The sequence below is a fragment of the Prunus persica genome, chromosome G8, assembly GCF_000346465.2.
Source record: "Prunus persica cultivar Lovell chromosome G8, Prunus_persica_NCBIv2, whole genome shotgun sequence".
In the NCBI taxonomy this organism is placed as follows: Eukaryota; Viridiplantae; Streptophyta; class Magnoliopsida; order Rosales; family Rosaceae; genus Prunus; species Prunus persica.
Window position 1 is genome coordinate 12830586 of NC_034016.1, and position 24732 is coordinate 12855317.

At 37.2% G+C, this 24732-nt stretch overlaps 3 protein-coding genes across 3 annotated transcripts; 1 reads left to right on the forward strand and 2 right to left on the reverse strand.

The window, feature by feature from the left end:
* Positions 423-3443, reverse strand: LOC18768236 (3-ketoacyl-CoA synthase 4). The gene has a single exon (XM_007200905.2). It carries the CDS (start codon positions 2339-2341, stop codon positions 821-823), a length of 1521 nt encoding a protein of 506 aa, XP_007200967.1. The 5' UTR covers positions 2342-3443; the 3' UTR covers positions 423-820.
* LOC18767458 lies at positions 5084-7385 on the forward strand. The gene is made up of 3 exons (XM_007201843.2): positions 5084-5199; positions 6324-6524; positions 6634-7385. Exons 2-3 carry the CDS (start codon positions 6336-6338, stop codon positions 6724-6726), a joined length of 282 nt encoding a protein of 93 aa, XP_007201905.1. The 5' UTR covers positions 5084-5199; positions 6324-6335; the 3' UTR covers positions 6727-7385.
* LOC18768119 (transcription factor RADIALIS) lies at positions 12692-13989 on the reverse strand. Its single transcript, XM_007201402.2, has 2 exons — positions 13400-13989; positions 12692-13038 (listed from the first exon to the last, which is right to left on the reverse strand). The coding sequence occupies exons 1-2, from the start codon at positions 13642-13644 to the stop codon at positions 13014-13016; spliced, it is 270 nt and encodes an 89-aa protein (XP_007201464.1). The 5' UTR covers positions 13645-13989; the 3' UTR covers positions 12692-13013.

Sequence of the window (24732 nt, forward strand, 5' to 3'; positions counted from 1 at the left end):
CAATAACACTAATCTATTGTTTGGAAGCAATTCGAAGATACAACCTGTGCCACTTGCAAAAAATATACAGATGAATACAAATCCGCACGTCCATAACTGGCAATCAGAAACGAATGACAACAAGAGGAGTTAGGTAACACTGCACATCAGTGGGGAAACGAGTAGAAAAATGTCACTTTCAAGCAATCTACACACGAAATGGAAATAAATCTCACCTGCGTCACTAGAAGATAAACCCTTGTCAAAGGCAAGGAATATTCGACTTGCAAGACCAGCAGAGATATGACTGATCATAGTTCACAAAGGACGGCTTCCATGAACCCAATTCCAGGCCATATGGAAGTTTCTTGAGAGCGTTTGAAAGCCATTTGGAAATAAAATTCACTAAAACTTACAACTATACCTTTTGTTGGCTTCCATATGCTTATCTGGAAAAAGATAATGACACTTAATTATCTCAATGCTAATATTTTTTACAATGGAACTTATACATTGAAATTCTTTCAAAGAAATGATATCCATGTACATTTAGCTTTTCCACTGCCCTCCAAAGCTCTGCAGGAAATCATAGTAATCACAGTACGATTGCATTTGGTACAACAAATTATCTAAACATCAACGCGCAAGGGCTACGCGAATGAGGGATCTCAAGATTTCAATGACCAAATAACACATAACATGCCCAATAAATCAAGAATTATAAAAAAGGAAAATTATTGATAAAGGGGGCAGAAAAAATAACAAGATAAGTTGACCAATTAATCCATCAATGTTTCCTTCCTTTAAATTGAGTCCCTGACCAAATTCTGGCTGAGCTCTGCTAGACAACAGTATCCACAGGGTACCTGTCAATGCAATCTTCCCATGGACTATGAAGAGAAGGTTTTACATTCTGAAGAGCCTCCCAGACTGCACTGTTACACTTGAAACCACTACCAAAAGCAATCTGCCAGACACGGTTCCCCTTTTGCATCCTCCCCTTTGCCTCAGTATAAGCCAACTCATACCAAATTGAACTCGACGAGGTGTTACCAAACCTGTGGAGTGTCATCCGAGATGCCTCGACATGAACTGGTAGAAGCTGCAAGTTCTTCTCAAGCTCATCAATCACAGCCCTCCCACCAGCATGTATGCAAAAATGATCAAAAGCAAGCTTGAAATCCGGGATATAAGGCTTGACTTTCGCATTGAACAACTTCTTTGCAACCAAAGTAGCAAAGAATAGAAGCTGCTCACTTAGAGGCAGGACAAGGGGACCCAATGTTGTGATGTTAGTCTTAAGAGCTCCACCAGCAATTGCCATGAGATCCTTCGACAATGAAACCCCAGTTTTCCCAGTATTATCCTGCTCTTGATAAACACATCTAAATGCCTTATCATCAGCCCCGCGATGAGTCCTCACAACATGCACAAGCTTATACTTTGCCCGACGCCTATCCAACGACTTGTTCGAAAGCAAAACTGCCGCCCCACCAACACGGAACAAACAGTTTGGTATCAACATGGATTTCTTGTTCCCAAAGTACCAATTCTGAGTAATATTCTCAGTGCTAACAACCACCGCATAAGCGTTCCCGTGAACTTGCAACATTTCCTTAGCAAGATCAACAGCTATAACTCCAGCACTACACCCCATACCCCCCAAATTAAAACTCCTAATATTCCCCCTCAATTTGTACTTGTTAACAATCATAGCAGACAGTGAAGGGGTTGGATTAAACAAACTACAATTCACAACAAGAATGCCAATGTCCTTAGGCTTAACATTTGTATTAGCAAACAGATTATCCAAAGCACCAAAAATCACCTGCTCTGCCTCCTCGCGAGCCGCCGCCATGGACGGCCTAGGCGGAAGGTAATGCATTGCTTCAGGGACATAAGTCTCCTCCCCAAGGCCAGAGCGCTCAAGAATCTTGCGCTGGAACTCAAGTGAAGACTCGTCAAAGTCCCCAGTGAGCTTCGAATGCTCCATGAACTGCTGAAATCTCACTTGCAAATGCGAAGGCGGCTTGTAACACGAGTAGTCCACAAGGTAAACGGATCTCGGGCGGGTCATAATGTAAACGGTGGATCCAAAAACAATTACAGCAGAGAAAATAATGACACTGACCAGATTGTACTGGAGCTGGAGCCAGAGGTGGTGAATGTCATCTGGGTTCATCTGAGAGGCTTGAATGACAACGACCGCCATTAGAGGAACTGAGCAGAGAGTCAAAAGGTGGGTTATCAAGTAATGGTAACCCAATTTCACATACTTCAAGTTCACGCTTTGTAAGAAGTCTGGTAATCTACGGCTCTGGTGGATCTGAACTCCGCCATTGACAATGGGCTCAGAGCTCATGATGGGTTTGAGAAATAGGCACTTGGGTTTGAAACTATGGGGTTTTCTGAAGTGGGATTTCAGTGGAGGGGCTTCAGAGGGTTATATATATGGTGAACAGAGGGAAGTGTGAAGGTGAAGAAAACGGATCTGAGTGAAGAAATAGTAGGGTTGGTAGTTTGATACAACAAGAACAGCGACCAAGTGAGATTTATAGACAAGAGAGGTGAATGAATAGCACAGCATGAAGATTGTGACGTTGATAGAGAGAGAGAGAGAGAGAGAGAGAGAGAGAGAGAGAGAGAGAGAGAGAGAGAGAGAGTGGGTTGGTCTGTTGTTTTGCGTTTGGTTCTGCCACACCTCCCCCCTCTGTCTCTGTTTGGTCGAAGATTTAGAATTGATTGATAAAATTTGAGGAAAGAATTTAGGGGGTGACTGGAATCTTAAATATGGGAGGGTATTGGACGTGTCCAGTAGAAACGCAATGAGAGAGAGAGGAGCGGAAGCTTCAAAGCGATTTCTCTGGACGTCCTGACCTGTTTGACGGCTTATGATAAATGGCCTAAAAGAGCATTTCTAGTTATGCTCCTTATTTTCAAGTAAAATTTGAACTAAAAAACTACAAAGTTAAATTATAGTGTTCCATTGCTAAAATTATGAGCTTTTAGCTCTCACACCATGCATGCACTCTCCTGCTAAGTCCCACATTATAATCTTCTATTGTTGTTCAAGCACCACTTGAGGCATCTCAAGAGCCACTTAAGCAATCGTAGAGCCGCAAGAGCTTAGAAACCGATTTCACTCCGGTGCAGCCGGTGCTCGGATTAAGGAACGGAACTTACTAATTTGAATGGGGATTAATAATGTGGAGAAAACATAGAATTTTTTTATTTTTTATTTTTTATACAAGCAAGTAAGAGGATAACGATTTAAACATAGGACCTTAAGTGTTATGGATAATTATTCTTAACCACTTGAGCTACAAGTTCTTTGCGGGAAAATATAGATGTTATGAGTATAATGAGTTGTTACATTTCTCTACTTCATATGTCACTTTGGTGCACATATATGAATATGCTTAAGGATGATAATAACGGTACTCTAAATATATGATAATTGAATGGATTGAATGAGCCAATGAATATAAAAGCAACAACAAATCAATAAAGACTTTAAAGTTTGAGCCAAATTTACAACTAGCCCTAGAAAACTTTATTTAAGGTCGAATTCTAATCATCCACCATATCGAAGCACATGCTTGGGCAAATGATTAGATCGTACTCCACTACCTCATTATTATTATGGCTGGATAATCACAATAATTGAGAGTCAACTTCATCTCGAGTTTTCATAAAATTTGAAAAAATTCAAGAAATTTAATGCTTTTTAAAAAAAATAATATGGATAGAGAAATAAGACAGGTGATGAAAATAATAACAATCTTTTTTTTTTTTCTCTTAAGAATTTCTCATCAGTCAGCATTTTTCAGCTCTAGGGACTAAAATGACATTGAAAAAATAGTCATGTGGGAGACACATGACCCGTTAATAAAGTTGAACTTCTCACAGAAGTCAATGTTCCAAAGTGGCAAAGAAATGAAGTTCACGCAAATAACATAATAATAATTCATTAATCGATGAGTGTGTTGACCACTCTTTGCACGTTCAAATAAAAACGCAGAAATCATGTGGCTCATTATGTTTTCAATCATTTAGATTTTGGTCGGTGATATCTTTTGGTTGGATAATCTTGTGGAAGATATTTGGTGCGTTATATATTTTGCACAATGGGCCTACTGATGTTGACCCAAAAAACATGGGCCTACTGCTGGTGCGTGTGTATTTTACATAATTGGCCTACTGCTTAAGATTTCACATGACGAAGAATTCTATAATGAGCGCCTTACATATGTCTTTTAGTAAAACTTTTTCTCTTAATCGTTAAATCAAACTGGTTAATCTAATTAAATGGTTAAGAGATAGAACATCACCTAAGAGCCATATATAAAACCCTAACTATAGAATGACTCTTCGCATGACATGACTTATTGATTCTTTAGTTGTTAAGAATAGTTACCTGCATTTGAGGTCAAGAGGAACAATATTCTATTTTAATTTAATCTAAACTACGGGAGAGAAATTTAAAATTGTGTGCAGAGTAGGGAGTACATCTACTTAATATTGCTTGTATTTAAAAAAGAACTGTGCATATACTGCTTTTGGCTTTTACTACCCAAAAATTTAAAGAAGAAGAGCGTTCTATTTGCACCAAAAAATTTGTTCATTGTTCTCAGCATCCAGCTAAATTTTCAAACTTTCCTTGCTCCCATCATCCTATTATGCTTTTTTTTTCTTCTCTCTTTATTAATATGGAATTGAGAATGAAAGCTTCGAATTTGAGACATCTTCTGACATTAAAAAGCCAAATACCAATGGACTTAAAATTGGTCTATAACCCTAACAGTTATGTTCAAATTTTAAACTAAAAAGAACTAAGGAAAATAAAAAAATTGGGCACCAAGTGTAATGATCAAACTTTCAGGTGTGAAAAGCAACACTGATAAGAAACACCATTATCCTTCAACAAAAGGGGCTTGATATCAAGAAAGCCCAAAGAGAAAACTTGCACAACAGGCCGTCTCGGTACCCCGTTTGGCTTTGTGACTTTGCCACCAATACTTCAGTGCCACGTTTCAATCCTGCAACGGGCTCTGACCTTCTCCGTTTTCTTGGCAAATACTCTAACTCATGGCGGTTCCCCTTGTACCAACCAGATATAAATACAAGACCCTATTTTTCTTCTTCCTCAAAACAACAAAAAAAATATTTTCTCAATCTATTTGCAATTTACAATTTCACTTGGTTTCTTTGTGATCAAAGGTATTCGGTTCCGAACTTGAAGCTTTTATTCTACTGATAAGTGATTTTTTTTTTTTTTAAATATTTGTTTTGCGTGCCAGTTATATGCCCATAGAAAGCAGACTTCGCCGTTGATTTAGCAACAATTGTTACCAATTTCTTCTGAAAAAACTTTTCGTTTACCTTAGTTTTGAATCAGATATTATTCTGCAGTTTTGTGTTACTGTGATAGCTTCATTGTGGCATTACTTCAAACACTTGTTGTGCGCTTTTTAGATTTATAAATGTGGAGCTGAAACTTGTTTGTGTGGCATTTTATTATGCTTGTGTGTCTGTCCACATGCTTGCGAACTGTTGTGACGTTCAATCTGGACCATGTGTTCAACAAAAATCTACCTGATCACAGTCTGATATCATAAAATGCTAAACATTTCAGACTGTCTTGATAATTGAACATGCACCTTGTTGTGGGTGTTGGTTTTTAGGCTCTCTTGCTTTTTTGATTGATGAGGGAAAACCAGTTGTGCATGATGTTAATAAAATTTTATTCGTGATTGCCCACTTTTAATAAGATGTAAAATAGTTTTGTTTATGCATCACAAGCCCAACACCGCTGAAGAAGTTGACGATTTCCTTTGTTTGCTTTTCTTATGGAAGGAAAGGTCTCCTTTTTTGAAGCTTTTTTGAAGATAGTCCTCCTTGTTGCACAGATGTGGCTATAGAGGTTGTGATAATAATGAACACATTGAGGACATTTGTGATCTAATTTGATATACAACCTTTGAATCTCATAGTAGTGCTATCATGAGAAATAAAAGGAACCCTCCATTTCATTTTGGCTCTAGTGTGTTCATGATGTTGTGGTATGAGCTAAGGGCTCGTATATCTAATTACTTCCACTCCAAGTTTTTTATTTATCCTTTTAATATATGTAAAATAGTCCTGAAAAGTGTTTTTCCTTTCACTTAAAGCTAATGATTTGCATCAATTTTCTTCCCTGCATCTTGATGAGATAACTGAATTTCTTGCGGTGGCTTGTTCTGGCTAGCTAAGACTCTGGGTTTAGTTTAAATTTGTTGCTTTTCATTGTTTTCAATTGTAATCATCTCATCCAAATCTTTTGTAACGACTGATGTCTGGGTCAGGTGTTACTGAGAATGGAATCACAGAAAAGTCAACATGAACAACAGCCATCGCCTGCTGCTGCAACCCCCTCCACCACTTCGTGTCGAAAGAAGAAGAGCGAACAAGCCAGTTTCTTGGAGGATGTGAAGGATCATATTGATGACTTTATCCATGCCTCTATGGATGAACACAAAACTTGCTTCAAGAAGACCATGCAGAAGGTTTGTTCCCACTTCACATTAAATGCTAATATTGCTTGTTCAGAAATGTTTTCGTAGGTTAATTGGTTTGCTTCTGATTCTGATTGGATTATTGTGCATTCATTTTCAGATGTTTGGCATGTCAAAGATTGTCGCTGAAAGGAGTTCCAACACCAAGGAAGTTGAAAGTTCTCTGCCCCTTCAAACCACAGTGGCAAAATAGAATATCTTCTGGTGTACAATTTGTTAAAATTGTGGCACTGCAGTTTCAGTTTGACGAACGAGAAAATTTAACTTTGTAAGGTTAACTGGTGACTATTATGAAGCCGATTACTTAGTGTTATGACTATGTTCTTGTGATGTATTTAGCTTTGCTACTATTTTATTTTTTTCTGTATGTGCCAAGTCAGTGTTGAATTTGGTCAGTGATCAATTATTGAGTAGCAAAACAAATAGAAAATTGACCTCCTACATGAGATTAAAACAGGGCTGCATTTTTTGTTTCCTCGTACGATCAGCTTGCTCTTTCAACAGGGGGGAAATTTCATCATTGTGAAACTTGTGAAGTGGCAGGGCTGCTACTTGATGCCACCATTTTCTCCCCCCATTTATAAGCTGTGCTTGGGCGAAGTTTTTGTCTATCATTGGCCTCTATGGTCTTCTATTGTAGAATCTGTCAGGGCCTGAGCGCCCGGTAGTTTGTTATGTGGCGGATCTAAGCTGTTCGAGTCTGTCTTATTTTCAGGATAACAGCCATTAGATTTTGGTAGGAATTACTGCAAACTCACCTCATAGGTTGTAGGGACTACCAAATGCAGAGTTGAGCATTAGAGGTGATAAATTGTTTGGAAAAAAAGAAAAAAAAAAAAAAGAGCGGGAAAGGGTGGTGGAAGGCATAGGGCAAATAGAGAAACCTTGCAAGTTGCAAAGGGCAAAAGAAGGGACGGGGGAATTGAATGGGACCTCGTCCAGCATTGGATGACGGATACGACTAGATTAAGAGCGAGCTGGTGAATGGAAACACAAACGTATCGTAAAATATGGGGAATTTTGTGTGTGTTGAGTACAGGGGATTGAGGGAGGGGGTTTATACAAATATTCATTGGGTGGTCTGGAGATTTCGAACCTCTACCCACATGAGTTAGGGGTGGCAATTTCGGACACGACTCAAAACCCGCACGAGAAACTAACGAGTTCAACCCGCACGATAAAAAAACAGGTTAATTTCGGGTCAACCCGTTTAATAAACGGGTGGGTTTTGGGTCAACCCGCTAACCCTCTATAATACTTATCTAACCCGTTTATTAAACCCGTGTACAACCCGCTAACCCGCTAAAAAATAAAGACAAATGGAGACTTCAACACACACACACACAAGGGCTTTTGAACCCCTATCATCCTCATTTCTCTCAAACATCTTATCCACCATGCTACAAACAACTTTGTGATTTTATGGTATGACTTTTGATATTTATAATGTTTTTTTTTCTTTTCTTTTTTTGTGTTTTCCTTTCTTTTCCGTCTCTCTTATCCTCTTTTGTTTTTTTTTCCTTCTTTCTTCTTTCTCCTTTTTTTTTTTCCTCTCTGTTCCTTTCCTCTTCTCTCCTCTTTTTTTTTTCTTTTTTTTCCTTCTCTTTAGTTTTCTCTCATCTCTCTTTTTTCTTTCTTTCTTTCCTTCAATCTTCTCTCCTCTCTCTCTCTCTCTATTTTTTTTTCTTTCTTTTCCTTCTCTCTTCTCTCCTCTTTCTATCTTTTTTTTCTTTCTTTTCCTTATATTTTCTCTACTCTCTCTGTTTTTTTTAATTTAAATTTTTTCGGTTGTGAGTTTTGTAACATGCATGTTATTATTTATGAACCCGTTACACGACTCGAAACCCGCACGATAAAAAACTACTCGAACCCGACACGACGCGTTTATTAAATGGGTTGGGTTCGGGTTGACCATTCTTGACACGTTTATTATCCCGACACGACACGACCCATTGCCAGCCCTAACATGAGTAGAAAGGTGGAAGAGCTCAACCAACTGAGTTATACCCCACTGACATATCGGGATTTATTTTAATACAAAAAACGTAATCACTTTTGGGCTTTCATGAGCCATAATAAGGAGAATTTTGGGATTTAACTCATCCAAGCGCGACTCTAACTCACGCGCATTCTACTTAAACCCTAATCTTCCCCTAACCATCTCACATTTCTTTCTCTTTTGAACTTTTGTTTTCCGGCGGCTGCGTCACTCATAGTGCATCAAGATAACAAACTTTCCATCATTCTTTACAAATCAACTCCACCTTCTTTAAGGTACTTGTGTACTTTGATTCCTTTCTTAATTTTCACTTTGATTCCTTTCTTAATTTTCTCTTTGAAACGATATCTTTGAATTTCTATTTTCGTCTCTTAATTTGCTTTGTATCTTTCACCTTTTTTGCTTTCCTTTGATATGATGCTACCTTCTCTTGCACGTAATTTCTATCCACACATGTATGTATATCTCCTTCCATTAAGGGACACCTTTTAGGTTCCCTAAATTCTAAATCATAAATTAAAACTTGAACTCCTTTCTTTATAATTCATGGTCAAAAACTTATGTGGAACTGTTTCTATCATGTGATAGTGCTCAGTAACAATACAGCTAAAAGATGACATGCGTTTAAAAACCAATAATCAACTTTGAATACATGCCACCTTTTAATTAAATTGTTATGTCATTGAGTATTGTTACATGATACGAATATCCCCCATAGAAGTTTTTCTCGTAAATACCTATCGGTATGGAAAATGTTGACAAAATATCAAGATTGATTTTATAAATAATAATAACAAAAAGACTGTTCATGATAAATAAAAAAATTGTTAATTGAATTGCATAGGAAAGAGTTGGGATTTAAACGAGGTTCAAGTGGATCCAAATATAAGCGAGTGAAATGTTTATCACATGAGTTGAGAGTTATAAACAAAAGAATGTGAAAAAAATAGTGAACGTTTTTTTAATTTCGTATTTGATGTAAGGGCAAGAAACATGTTTGGATGTGGTTACTTGGTTGACCTACATTCTACTACATGCTAATCGAATGAAGGCCACATGCATCTCTCTCGTATACTGCGAGTGGTAGGTGAACAACCCCCTCCCTAAAATCTACCTGCCATTATTGCTGGATATGTATTCATGGCAGAATATGTGGAACCTTGTATTGGGTCCAGTTTGAACCAGTAAAGATGTAGATTTTGTTTCCCTTCTTTTATTGGTGAGAGTTGGGGTTTTTGGGGTTGTGAAGGGAGCACTAAGCTTTGAATTTGTTAAACAAATCAGGTTGAGATAATAAGATTTCAATAAGACTAGGGAAATGTTATTTGTGCATTAGGGAGTGCAAGAAGCTTACTTTGGAGTGCAAATAATATCTCTTTAACTGTTTTGATAAAAGATAAAAAAACGATAGATTCAAAATTCTAAAACATCAAAGACAAAGAGTAAAATAAGAATGTGTTTTAGAATTTTGAATCTCAACTTATGTGGTAATGTTTTATTTGTTTATATTTGGTTACTAAACTCGTTTATTTCCTACAAACAACCACCTACGGGATTGAAATTAGAATCACTAATTATTTCTTAAAGATTAATGAAATTCAAAGCAACTAAAATACTTCTGCAACCCATGCTATATCATTTGGTGACCCTAGAAATAGTATATATTGCTAGTATTAATTTTTCGACAATAAATAATGCAACATATAACAAAAACAAATTTCAGTTGCTCATATCAAGGTTCATTTTGAACAAGTACATATTTTTCAAATGTTATTCACCAAACCAAATGATTTGGTGGAACATGACAATATCTTACATGAATGGGGATTGCAACTTGCATGAATGGGATAGATACAAACATGAACAACATTTGGTGACCAAAATTTGAGAAAGTTTTTGTGGCTCTAGCGTTATTGTTTCAAAAATCAATAATGCACACCAACAAAAATCCTAAAATTTTGAACATTGTGTAGTGTTTCTTTTACAAATGTTATGCATCACATGACAATATATATATATATATATATATTTTTAATACAAGAGATAGTATGTAAGTTAAGGCCATTTTTCCCAAGGTTAGACCCCACTTGACAATATCTTAATTAAATAAATGAGGTTCATATTGAACCAAATATATCAACATGTTGAACAATAACATTATTGCCAGTGGAGAATAGCTCAGTTGGTTGAGCTCTTCTACCTCCACCCGTGTAGACAGAGGTTCAAAACCCTCATGCACCCATTGAATATTTGTGTAAACCACCCTCCCCCAATCGCTTGTACTTAAAAGAAGAAAAAAAATCATTTGGTGGCACAAGTGTTATTGTTTCAATAATTAATAATGATACATGCACCTGCTCAAATCCTTAAATTTTGAACTTCAACTAGTGTGATAATGTTTCATGTTCTTTATAAATATTATTTCTAACAAGTAAGAAATTTGGAAACCAAAAACTTTCCCAAATATTATCAATCATGTGGAGAAATTATAGAATACTACAGTAGTACGACGGAAAAATCACTCCGCATGCGGTGTGATGGATAAAATGACAATATTTTAAAAGTTGTAAGAAGAAAAAATGCTAGTCATCAATTATGTTCAAAAATATGATGTGTTGATACTCGTTAGTAATAAATAGGGTTTAAACTGAACCAGATTTAAATCATTCAAACAATGCCACACCATTAGGTGAATAAAATTTTAGTGAATATATTTGGTATCCCTACTCTACTAGGAATATGTTGACTAAAATGGTGTTTTCAGAAACACTAGGTAAGAGGAGGAGGGTCTAGAGTGAAAAGGGTGGTGTGAAAAAAAATTTGGAAAAATTTGGAAGCCAAAGGAGAGAGTGAGGAGAGTCAATAGAGAAGACTTAAGTCAAGGGGAGGGTGTGTTTTATAGGGGTGGGTATTTGAACCCGTGAACCGCATCGAAAAAGACCGATTAGGGTTTAGGGTGAAAAGGGCAGTGTGAAAAAAAATTTGGAAAAATTTGGAAGCCAAAGGAGAGAGTGAGGAGAGTCAATAGAGAAGACTTAAGTCAAGGGGAGGGTGTGTTTTATAGGGGTGGGTATTTGAACCCGTGAACCGCATCGAAAAAGACCGGTTAGGGTTTAGGGTGAAAAGGGCAGTGTGAAAAAAAATTTGGAAAAATTTGGAAGCCAAAGGAGAGAGTGAGGAGAGTCAATAGAGAAGACTTAAGTCAAGGGGATGGTGTGTTTTATAGGGGTGGGTATTTGAACCCGTGAACTGCATCGAAAAAGACTGTTTTTGTCTTGGAAAATCTAGTATAATAAATCAAATTGGACCGGTTATGTTAAGTTTACCTATTGATTTATATCCAAAATTATTAGTAAGCCTAGTTAATATTCAAATAACATTAACTCTAAGTACGTAATATCTAGATATTTTAGTCCAATTAATAACAAAATGTCTTTGTTCAATTTTATACTAAATTAAATAACTACTCTAGCCCAATTTTTTTTTATTTTCGGTGAACTATATCCGTTCTTGTTGCACTTCCGTCTTTCTCTATTTTTCACATATTTCTTTCTCTTTATCTTCCTATTTATCTCTTCACCTCTTTCTCTCTTATTTTATCCTTGGTACATATTTTTCTATATATCATATTTCTCTACTCTTCACATCTTTATATTTTTATATTTTCAAATCGGAAATCGAGCCAAACTGAACCGAAATCGCATAGGTCTAGTTTGATTCTATTCTTCTAGACATTTTCTATAAAAACCAAACCAAATCAGATTGTGTGCACGTTCCAGTTTTGGTTCTAATTCAAGAGAAAAACCGAACTGAACCGGACCATGCCCACCCTTAGTTTCATGTTGACTTTTGTCTTTTTTTTTTTATTTTTTGTCTTTTTTTTTAAAGTTTCCCGCCTCTTATTGTTCATTTAATCTCTCTTTCATATTTCATTTGTTCTATTTCTAATGTCAGACATATTAATTAGTTTTCTTTTTATTTTCATTTCTTACTAGTTATAATTAATAAGCTAATGTTTAATAGCTTCAGCATAAATGAAAAAGAGCAAAGCATTTAGAACATGTTGTACCGTACTCGCGTAATTTTATGTATTTGGCTTTATATGGAGAAGAATATATATGTATATCTGAAAATCCCAAATACCATCGTCTCACGTATACATAATAAAAATTAATACGATTATATGACACATAAATTAAGATTCCATTAGTTGAATCTTACACGTAGAATCACAAAGCACATTATACATGCCTTCGGTACATGCACACGTAAGTACGTACGTACATACACACACGAGCTTATATAGCGGCAAGAAAACAAAAATTAAAAAAAGTGAAACTACTTGAAAGTACATACATAGAAGAATCACAGGTGGTGATTTCACAAACGATAGTAAAACTATACCATGACCACAAACATAGAAGAATCATAGCGATGATGCTTTTATTTATTAACTAGTGGGTAGATGGAGTTGCACTGCTTCAGCGGAGCTTGAGGTTTCTCATCCTGCAAATTAAGCACAACAAAATTCAATGGAAGTGTTGGTTTTCCAAGGAAGAAAGCGTCTAAAATGTTGAGCACATATGTAAAGGCAAGAGCTAGAATTGGGTTACAGCAGTGTTTTCTGGTATAGAAGCCTTTCAAGTTAATTTCAACTTTGGTAGGGATAGTGTCTTGGAAGTCAATGGACATAGTCTTATTAAAGCGTTGGAATGGAATAAAATGGAAAGGAAAGTTCAGTGTATTTTAAGCACAAATTTCACATTGAGTCAAAGAATTGGAATTAAGTTTAACAATATTTATAACTAGTCATTTTCTGTTAGGTGGAGGACTTTGACAATAGTTTATGTATATATAATATATATACCTCTTTTCCTCATCATTCCCTCCAGTGGTTCTGTAGTCTGGGAAGGGCACTTGGCCTGACTCAATATGCTTGACATCTTCAACAAGACGCTCGTAGTGCCTCTTCACTTCCTCCGGGGTTTTGCCGCCGACCGCCTTAGCAACATTGTACCAGCGGTCGGCGGTGTCCTTGTCATACAAAGCCAGAGCCTTCTCAAAGGCTTTGTTTTGCTTGGCGGTCCAAGAGGACATTGAACTTGATGCCATTAGTTTCTAGGACTGAAATGGTTTTTTGAGAAACACTATGGGGAAGAAGAGTCTAGAGTGAAAAGGGTGGTGAGGAAACAAACTGGGAAAAAGCTATTGGAAGGCAAAGGAGAGAGTGAGGATAGTCAATAGAGAAGACTTAAGTCAAGACTCAAGAGGAGGGTGTGTTTTGTGCTGAGGGCTGGCAATACATGCTCTTTATAAGGAGGGAGTCGAGGGGGTGAGGTGGGGTAGTGCCAGTTGGCAAAGAGATCTTGGAAAAATGATGTGGAATTTGAATGATTTGGTCACCTAGCTACCACAAAATTATTCAATCAAGCAGACAAAGATGAAGAACAATAATTACGGGAGAATCAGTATCTCAAAGAAATTTTGATTAAAAAAAAATCAATAAAGTTGATTGAAGTCCTTTTCTTTCTTTCTTTCTTTCTTTTATAAGTTATTATCAACACTATAACAAAGAAATAACACACTACTTGCGGTTTGCTCACTCGTTCATTAAATTGATCTAAAATAAATAAACGGTGACTTTTTTATGGAGTGTAAAATTATAAGTTCTAAAAACAGTCAAACCCGGGAACCTAGAAGCTGTTCTCTTTGCTTATTTTGCAAATCAACTTAACCTAGAAATTAGAAAAATTGGAGCTGTTTGGCCTCATGTAATTTGCCAGCTTCTGGATTAAAAAATTGGTAAGTTTGGTGACTTAGAGCCTTGAAAGCTAAGCATACTAATAGAGGAAAAAACAAAGTGGAAATTCTCAAGGTGAGAGCTTCTTCATCTGTTGAGATTTCCTGCAGATTACATCATTACCCTCTCTGTTTTATTCTCTAACTCTGCAGGATTTTTAGGTGGGCCTCGTGCTCGAAACCACAGTCAATCAGGTAACCGTACTAAACTTTCACGTGTGCATCACAAACCCTTTTTGCCTTCTCCTTTTTTATTTTTTGTTTTACAGAGTTTCATAGCAAGAGGAAGAGCAGGAAAACTTGTGTGGAAGGAGGATACCTCTTTTTTCTTATCTCTGACTAATCACATTATGCCAATTGAAAAAGTTATCACGTGTGGCATACCGTGATTGGCCGGGATCGCAAAACAGTGTTATCTCCGCTCCACACACAAGTGTTTCCCTAAGCAAGAGGCCTCAGTGCTGCTAGGTACAAATGACCTTGTTAGTGTCCTCTGTCCTGAACAACGTTCCAAGCTCTCTAGCTGGCCTGCTGGATCCGTACAATGATTCAATTGTGTTTTTTCTCTGAGGAAAGGTCAACATAATGTCACCAACTCTTCTGCAGTAGGGGCCCTTTCTGATGTAGTTTGGTTATTGCCGCATAAACCTATTGGTGTATTCACAAAGTGTTCAATGGTTTGAACTTGAGAGATTTCCTTCCAATCAGACCCTGAAATTTCAGTCATTTTGGTTTAAACAGAGTTCAATCAGAACTCATCTAATTATGTACCATTTGGAAAGAAAAGGGTTGAGATTGACCTCTTAATTGTCATTTCAAACCATGTTTACGGTAATGCAGAAAAACCATGTGCCTAGAAATCTGTATCAAATAATTGTATCAAATCTGGTACCAATTGGTATGAATTATTGTAGTGATGCTCATGATTTTGGCCCTTCATTGGGCCAAACAGTTCTAAAGTTAAATGGAGAAATACAAATTTCTGCACCTATATATAACAAGGTTATCCACACATAATGATCTTGTTTGCTTTGTCTTTAGCTGTTGCTTCAGGATGATGCATTGGAGTCACAAACACCAATTCCCACAGCCCTCCACTTGTTCTTTAGATTTTAGCTCATTTTGATCCAGAAATCATTGTTTCCAATTGCTACATTTGGTTATTTCTCAAATAAAAGAAAAAGGTGTTTCAACTTTTAACCTCTCAGATGGTTCGAGTCTGGCTGGCTGTGAATCTGTTTTTTTTTTTTACCGACTGATATCATCCTAGTCATGAACTCATGGGCAAACTACTTGCAATAATGTGATAGAATCTTTTACTGGCCAGAGTTAAAGTTGCCCACTTGTGGTTTTTGAATTTTTGAAACTTCTCACTTTTCCATGTTAGAGGAAGTTTGGTTGTTTTTAGTCTTTGACCCACTAATTTTATTGAATAAATTCTCTCTTTAAGCCCATAAATTGTTACAAGAACCCAAATTTGCTGATTAATGATAGGAACTTGACTTTCCCTCGTGTTTATCATCAATTGTATACAACTATATTCTTATATCTTTTATCACGTGACTAGCCATGTTAAAAAGAGAAACAAGAATATTGTATACAGCTGGCTACACCTAAGATTATTTCCCCATAATATTTCTTGCATCGGATATGTTGAGTCCCTGTAAATTTAGCATCATCAACAAGCCCGAATTCCGAACAAAACAATACACATTGGAACACCATAACTGTGTGCTAGTATCATGTCTGCTTAGCACATGAGCTGTAACAGCATTAAGGGTTTCCTGTAGCTTTCAAGTAGTCAGAAGAACCATATTTAACTTGCATGAATAATATAAGGTTAAGGCGTATCTCAATCATGACAGTGACAGAATTTATTTTTTTTGGGTCAAGAGAATATCTGTTAAGAATAAAAAGTTAAGTCGGAGGCATCCCATTTTAGAGGGGCGGCGAGGTGGTGCCATGTCTAGTCTGCAACTTGGTTAAGGTAGCCCCAGCCTATGGGTCTACATTTGCAAAAATCCTGCAACTAGACCTCAGTTTAGTCAATTCAAGACTTCTCAGATCCACATAACCAGTTTTTGTTTCCAGAAGCATAGATAGGACTAGAATGGCAGGAAAATCAGATTTCTGTATTTCAGAAAATACAGGGCGCGCGTATGATTCCTGCAACTTTTTGACAACTTTTCCTCTAATAATGTACATAGTAAAACAATTTACCTAGTATAATGAATCTATTTTTTCACTAAATTTTGTATCTATTTTTTTCTTTGAATAATGTACCTATTAGTTGTTTTGTGAAAATTAATTTAAAAATCTATTTATTTTTTGTTTTATGAATTTTTTTTCTCTAAATAATGTACCTATTTTTTTCTCTAATAATGTATACCTAGTATAATGGGGTGATTGATATTGTCAAACCCAAAAGAAATGGAGTGATTGATATGTTATTAATAGGGAGTTTTAATTATAATTATGGCAGTTAATGAAATGCTTGGAATAAATTATAAATAAAATATGAAGTATGATGGCAACGATGTTAAAACGTAAGAATACTATGACCTCTTATATCTTACTGGTCTTTTTTTTTTTGAGAAATTCTATGATTGCATTCATAATTCAGCCAAAAAAGTCACCAGCCATAAAGAGCCAATACAAAATAGCCACAAAAGGGCCATTATAATAACGGAGCGGTCTAATATCAAAATTAAGACAATCTGGCATGTCTCCACTAACGATCAGGCATGATCGAAGAAACTCTAGCATGGACATCCCAACTAAGATTGCAAACTTAGATTAATAAAAATAAAAAAAAGATAAAGCTTGAAAAAACCAAGCCATAACAATACAAATAAAACTCTCACAAAGGAGAGATGAAAAGCTCTCACAAAGAAGAGATGAAAAACTCTCACAAAAGGAGATGTGAAAACTACACAGAGAACCCAAAGAGACTCTGCAACTTATTCCAAACATAAAGAAATTGCAAAAAAGATGGTGGTGGAGATCCGACGCTGAAATGCAGGTGAAGATCCGACGCTGAGCTGTAACAGCCTATAATGGTTGGATGAAAATTATAACAAAACTAAGACAAATAGGAAAAATCCTTTGTCTCTGAAAAGGGGGAAGAGGTGAAAGGAGGAAGAGAAGAGGGGAGAGGGGGGAAGAACAATGGTTTCCTCCTCCCTCAAAGTGGAAAAGGCTCTAAGAGTATCCTACTGGTCATTTAAGTTTATGGCAGTTAATGTAATGCTTGGAATAAATTATAAATAAAATATGAAGTCCGATGGCAACGATGTAAAAACCTAAGAATACTATGACCTCTTATATCCTATTTGTCATTTAAGTTTGAAATTTGATTTTACACATAGATTTATAGAATGATGGGTATATGTCTAGGAAATAGAAATTGTAGGGACCTATATTGGACAAGCTCTAATTTCTCATTCACAGACGTATATGGATTGTCTTAGTTATGACGTGCATTCAAATTCAGTTTCTTGCGCTGAAAGTTAATCTACGAAACCATGTTGCTCTCCACACATTTGTGCCACCTTGCCGTCCCTAAGAAATTGATCTCTTATCTTATCAAACAGGATATTAGCCAACAGTTATGAATTTTCTGTTGATTTAAGGTGCAGCACGTACCGAAACATTGAAAGTAAATGCGGCCTCCATGGTCAAGTTGCATCAGTCAGGGTCATGGGATACTGGCCACATGCTAATGGGGCTATCACTTATCATTAGCTTGAAAACTACGTTAAGCAACTTTCTAGGAATCTATACGAAATAAGTGATGGCTTGAGATGCACATACGCCCTCCTAGCAATCGATGTTTCGAATCCTTATCACGCACAGTCTATCTCCATTAGAAATCCAAATCTCTTGATTCCCTCCTCTCTTTCAGTGTGGTCCTTCCCTACAAGTTGGAGAGAGAGAGAGAGAGAGTGGTTAAGCTTGGACTCTATATATATGTTGGTCCTGAGCCTAGTTTTGTGCTTTCTGTTTCTATATTTGGGTTGGTTGATGGAGAGACTATCCAAAATATCATTCAGTTTAAGGCCTTTAATTTCCATGTTAAAGAACTATGGAATTGGGAATCTACTACTCAATAGTGAGGGGCAATAGTCCACCACCCATACCTTTCTCTTGTTGGTCCTAAGTTGGCCGCAAAGCATAGAAATCATCTTTTGGATGGAATCTTTTATTAAAAAGGGGAATTGTGGAAATAGATATTTAAATTGGTGATTTGTTTATTGGAAGGATTTTATGAATGTATATGCATGGAAAGTTCTGCTTGTGTGAATGATGTGGTCCAAAAAAAAAACTTATGGTGTGTTTATTAATTAGGAATTGAATTTCAATTACGGAGGATTCTTGTGTTTAATTCACATCAATTAATTAAAAAGTAAGTGGGGCCCACACAAAATTAGGAATTGAATTCCTTATTTTGAAGGAATTCAATTCTTGAGTGAGATGTGGTATTCTAATTCTTAAAGAACTAACTCATTATGATCTTTTTCTTTTCTTATCTTTTTTATAAAAAAAACACCAGGAAAAGATAAGATGAAAAGGGAGGAAGGAAGAGGGAAAGAGGGGGTGAAAGGAGGGGAGGGGAGGATGGTCTGTGACCACTTCCCACTCCCCTTCCCTTCCCCCGGCTAGAGTTGGGAGAAAAAAATTGCAGAGCAGGAAAGGCAAATGTCGTTCTTTTTCGGGTTTTTTCTTCTTTTGCTCTTCCTCCTCTTCCTCTTTTCTTTCTTTTTATGGTTCCCTCTCCCCCTTCCTCTCTCATTCCCCACATGTCCTTTCTCTTTCTCGTTTTTGTTCTCTCCCTCCACGTTTTTCGGATCTTTTTTATCTTTCTTTCCTCCTCTTCCTCTTTCTTTCTTTTTTTGTTTTCTCCCTTATCCCCTTTCCTGCCATCTCCTTTCTCTTCTACCTCTTTGGGGGTTTTGCTATGTTTTTACAGAGTGATTCTCAGTTTTCTATTTTTTACTTTTGTTTTTTATTTTTTCTATTGTTTTTTCGGTTTGAGCCTCTTTGGCTGTGCTCGTGGCTCCCTCTAAGAGTTGGGTGCTTCTCCCCACTGTGGTGATTGCTTAAGCCTTGTGCTCTGTGCTGAGATTAAATGTCTCATGATGTTGTGTCCCCCGTTTTTCACCAATCTACCCCAAATTCTCCTTCTCTTGTGTTCAGATCTAGACTCTCCATTGGGATACAGCAACTATATCTATAAGCACACAATTTTAAAATTTCCAAATTTGTCATATACTTTAACTCAACAACGATGACATTTTAGTCATTATTACCACTCCTACCCCAATTTCATATGGTTTAGTAAACAACTTCAATAGGAATCCAAAATCTAATTCTCCTCAATCCAAGTCCTCCTCAATTCAATTCCTCCTAATCTGATTACGGATTAGTAAACATGCTATTATTGCAATTTAGAGTGCTTTGTGTGTGTAATTACGGTGGAATACACACTTAAGTTATTAGGGAACGGACCCCCTCTTTCACATATCCTACAAGTGGAGAGGCATACACCGTGCAGCCCTGTCATGCATCTTGCAATTCAAAAATGAACTAGAAGTGAAAAGATTGGACGTTTTGAACCCAAGATCAACTACATCCAGAATTGTAGTTATGATACCATGTTAGATAATAATAACTTAACCCTAAAAATTCAAAGTTTAGCATATGGACACTAATGTACATCAATCTGACATAGGGCACTCATTCATTGATATTGAGTACTATTTATTGTATATGATATATTGTCGATACATATTGAAGAATAGATACATATTGAAGGACCTTGTGAATTGATAATCCTTTTTCTTTTTTTTTGGGTCGTTGTGAATTGATAAGCCTTATGTGGCTTACATCAGTTGTGAAGCGAAGTTTAGGAGATGAACCATGCAAAAAAATGATATATATCTATATATATGGACTCGACTCACAGATAATAACCAATAAAGAAGCACCACCAATCAGCATTTCCGTCAATTTTGGGGTCACCAAGAAATTGTTATCAAGTTGTTGAAAGATCAAGATCATTGACGTTGGGTTATGTTAAGAATAGAAGGACGTGGCTGGGTTTGAGGCGACAAAAACATCATCTTTCCATTCCTTCTAGGCGTCACAAGAATCAGCAGGAACAGACCAAGACATTGTGGGGCATGGATGGATTCTTCTGTCAACTTGTCATTCTTCCCAAAGCCTATTTTGCAAGTCAATGCCCTTGTTTTGGGCGCTCCACGTTGGTTTGCCTGCAATCATTTTTTAGTGGAGGAGCTTCTTTGTGGATCTCATTCTCTATTTTGTTAAATCTTAAGTTCAATCCTGCTCTTAATATGTGCTTATGTTGAATTGGTTTGTGTCTATGGTGAAACTGGATAAACGGATTAAACGGTACAATCACAATCACACACGTAGCACAAATGCTTGAGTAGTTCACTCATGAGATATGCAAAACCTAACTCTAGGTTTTGTGTTTTAATGAGACTCTAAGTTGAGGCACTACTATGCTAAAATATGAAAACTATGAGAGAATATTTGTTTGTGGGAATTTTCTGTGTATTCTTCTCCTTGTATGAGGTCATATTTATAATACAACGAAATCTGAATGGGCAAGTAAATAATAAATTCCTAAATCTATTTACATTAGGAAATCAGGAATTAAAGTAAATCAGGAATTAAAGTAAATCAATTACAATTATAATATGAATTCTTGGTGTATAAGAAAAGTAAGTCAATATCCAAGTCATGCCAACACTCCCCCTCACGTTGGTGCATAGATATCGTCAATGCCCAACTAATCCGGTAAATTGTGGAATGCTTTACTGGAAATCGTCTTTATCAAAATATCCGCCAATTGATCCTCGGATTTCACAAAAGGAAACTGAAACACTTTAGCCTCAAGCTTCTGTTTGATGAAGTGTCGATCCACCTCAACATGTTTAGTACGATCATGCTGAATTGGATTCTGTGCAATGGCTATACCAGCCTTGTTGTCACAAAAGAGATTCATTGTGGATGTAGATTTATACCCAAGTTCAGTAACTAACTTTCTTAACCAAAGAAGTTCACAAATCTCTTTAGTCATGCCTCTGAACTCGACTTCTGCACTGGATAAAGCTACTACATTCTGTTCCTTGCTCCTCAATGTCACCAAATTACCTCTCACGAATGTGAAGTAACCCGATGTGGATTTTCTATCTGTTACATTACCTACCCAATCTGCATCTGAATAACCATCAATATTTAAATGACCATGCTTTGAGAACATTAGTCCTTTTCCAGGTGCAGACTTCAAATATCTAAGTATCCGAAGAACTGCATTCATGTGGTCTTCACTTGGAGAGTGCATAAATTGACTGACAACGCTCACCGCATAAGCAATGTCTGGTCGAGTATGTGACAAATAGATCAATCTTCCCACTAACCTTTGGTATCTTTCTTTGTTAGTTGGAACTTGATCCGGATATTCTCCAAGATGATGATTTTGAACAATAGGAGTGTCTGCAGGTTTGCAATCTAGCATTCATGTGTCTGTCAACAAGTCCAAGACATATTTCCTTTGAGAGAGAAATATGCCTTGCTGCGATCGAGCCACCTCAATTCCCAAGAAATATTTGAGTCCACCTAGATCCTTCATCCCAAACTCAGTAGCCAAATAATTTTGTAGCTGTGATATTTCCTGTTTATCATTCCTAGTAATAATCATATTATCAACATAGATTGTTAATTATGTTACCTTCCACTTCTGATGTTTCAAGAATAGAGTATGATCTGAGTTGCACTGTTTGAAACCATTGTTCTTCATTGTCATAGTGAACTGTCCAAACCATGCACGTGGTAACTGTTTTAGTCCATACAATGCATTTCGTAACCTGCAAACTGTTCCAGTCTGAGTAGTACTATATCCACAAGAAATGTCCATATACACCTCCTCCGTGAGTTCGCCATGTAGAAAAGCATTTTTTATATCAAACTGGTGTAGTGGCTAATCCAAATTAGCTGCAAGGGACAATAAGACTCCGACGGTGTTTAACTTTGCAACTAGTGCAAAGGTTTCTTCATAGTCTATACCATAGGTCTGTGTGTACCCTTTTGCCACAAGTCTTGCCTTGTATCGCTCGATAGATCCATCTGCATTGTGTTTTATAGTAAACACCCATCTACATCTGATAGTCTTTTTTTCTCGTGATATAGTCTCCAATGTCCAAGTCTGATTTTTCTCAAGAGCTTTCATCTCCTCTTTTATAGCTTGGACTCACTTAGGATTTTTCAATGCTTCAGAGACCTTGGTTGGAATATGGATAGCAGACAACTGATGCACAAAAGCCTTGAATGGTTCAAACAGCTTCTCAGTGGATACATGATTTGCAATTGGATACTGGATATCTTGCCAATATCAGGTGAATAACGGTTTGGTGGCTTCCCACGATTTTTCCTAAAAGGTAATTGATATCCAATAGTTTTATCTTCTAAATGCACAAGTCTAGTAGGAGTAGTTACCTTAAAGATATTCTCAGGAGATTGGTCCAGTGGTACTGTTGAGTGAGATGGGGGTTCTTCATCTTGTTGTTCGGAGTTGTCTATAGGAATATGACTCGAATCAAAAACAGTTTCGCAAGGGTTAGGCAATAGATCGTTGTTTGGCAGAGAGCATTCGCACGTGCCAAACTCGGGATCATCGATTGTTATTGTTTCTTGGCCGAGAGCAATCTTCGTGCATAGATGAATATCTTCGATTTCCAAGATGCTCCAATTGAGCTCTTCACTCCGTATCTCCCCCTGAAGAGTAGAATTGGATGCGGGGTCATAGAAGAACATCTTTGATTCTAGAAATGTGACATCCAAAGTAACATAGGTTCACCGGGTAGAAGGGTGATAACATCGGAAGACTTTCTGATGAGTGGCATAACCCAAAAAAACACAACGAAGCGCACATGAATCAAGTTTGCTTCGATGATTTTTGTGGAGATGAACGAAGGCCACACAACCAAAAATGCGAGGGGTAAGCACCAAAACAGAGGGCAGAGGCCCGTGTTGCGCGAGCACTTGTAATGGAGTTTTGAAGTTCAATACCCCAGAAGGCATGTAGTTGATAAGGTGGACAGCATTGACGACAGTATCATCCCAATGATGACGAGGAACATGGCCACCAATGAGAAGAGCATGGGCTGTTTCAAGAAAATGACGATTCTTCCATTCGGCAACACCATTTTGTTGTGGTGTCTGGGGGCAAGTTGTCTCATGAATAATGTCATGTGTCTAGAAGTAAGTCTGAAAATCATGATTAACAAATTCTCCACCGTTGTCAGAGCGAAGAATCTGTATTCAAGCATTGAACTGTGTTTCCATCTGTTTGTGAAAGGATTGGAACAGGGAAAACACTTCGTTCTTATTTTTCATCAAATAAAGTCATATCATCCGTGCACAATCATCTACAAATGTGGCAAACCAAAAAAGACCAGAATGAGTAGAAAAAGGTGAGGGTTCCCAAACATCAGAATGAATTAAAGCAAAAGGAATAGTACTTTTATTCATACTTAAAGGGTAGGATGCTCTGTGACTCTTGGCTAAAATGCAAGTGTCACATTTAAAATATGAGTCCTTAAATACAGAAAACAACTCGGGCAATAAGTGTCCCATATAACCAAAAGATGGATGCCCCAAACGTTGGTGCCAGAGCCACATCTGTCGGTGCTTATCATCAGACGGATGCTTCACATTGTTGGCACGTCCCATACTGAAGTCATCCACATAGTACAGCCCCCCTCTTTTAGTACCATGCCCAATGATCTCATTGGTGAGAATATCCTGTAGTAAACAAAAATTGGGATAAATTAGTGCACAACAATTTAGTTGTTCAGTTGCCTGGCTCACAGACATTAATTTATTGGACAAAGATGGAACAAGTAGAGTATTAGAAAGGGACAGAGAAGGTGAAAGAGCGACAGTGCCGGCCCCTGTAACAGGATAGGTAACTCCATTCATATTGGCAAAACTTGTGCGACGGGGTGTAGTGGTATGCAAAAAATTATTCGGATCAAAGGTCATACGATCAGTGGAGCCAGAATCAATTATCCAACCAGTAGTATCTCGTAGATCAGAAGTATGAAATACATAGCCGCAGTTACCTGAGACATCCGGAAGCGCGGGACTATCAGTAGGGTCTCCTTGAGGGAACAAGGCTAATTGGTGTTCGGGAGAGACAAAAGCAGCACGGCCGGAATTACTAGCAATTTCTCTGAGCTTGCGAGCGCGGAGGTCCTCCCACCTATCAGGATAACCATTCAGCTTAAAACAGGTGTCACGGGTATGTTTGGGGTTGCCACAGTCATGCAACCACTTCCATCAGCCGGAGCTTTGGGAGGAGAATGTGGGATG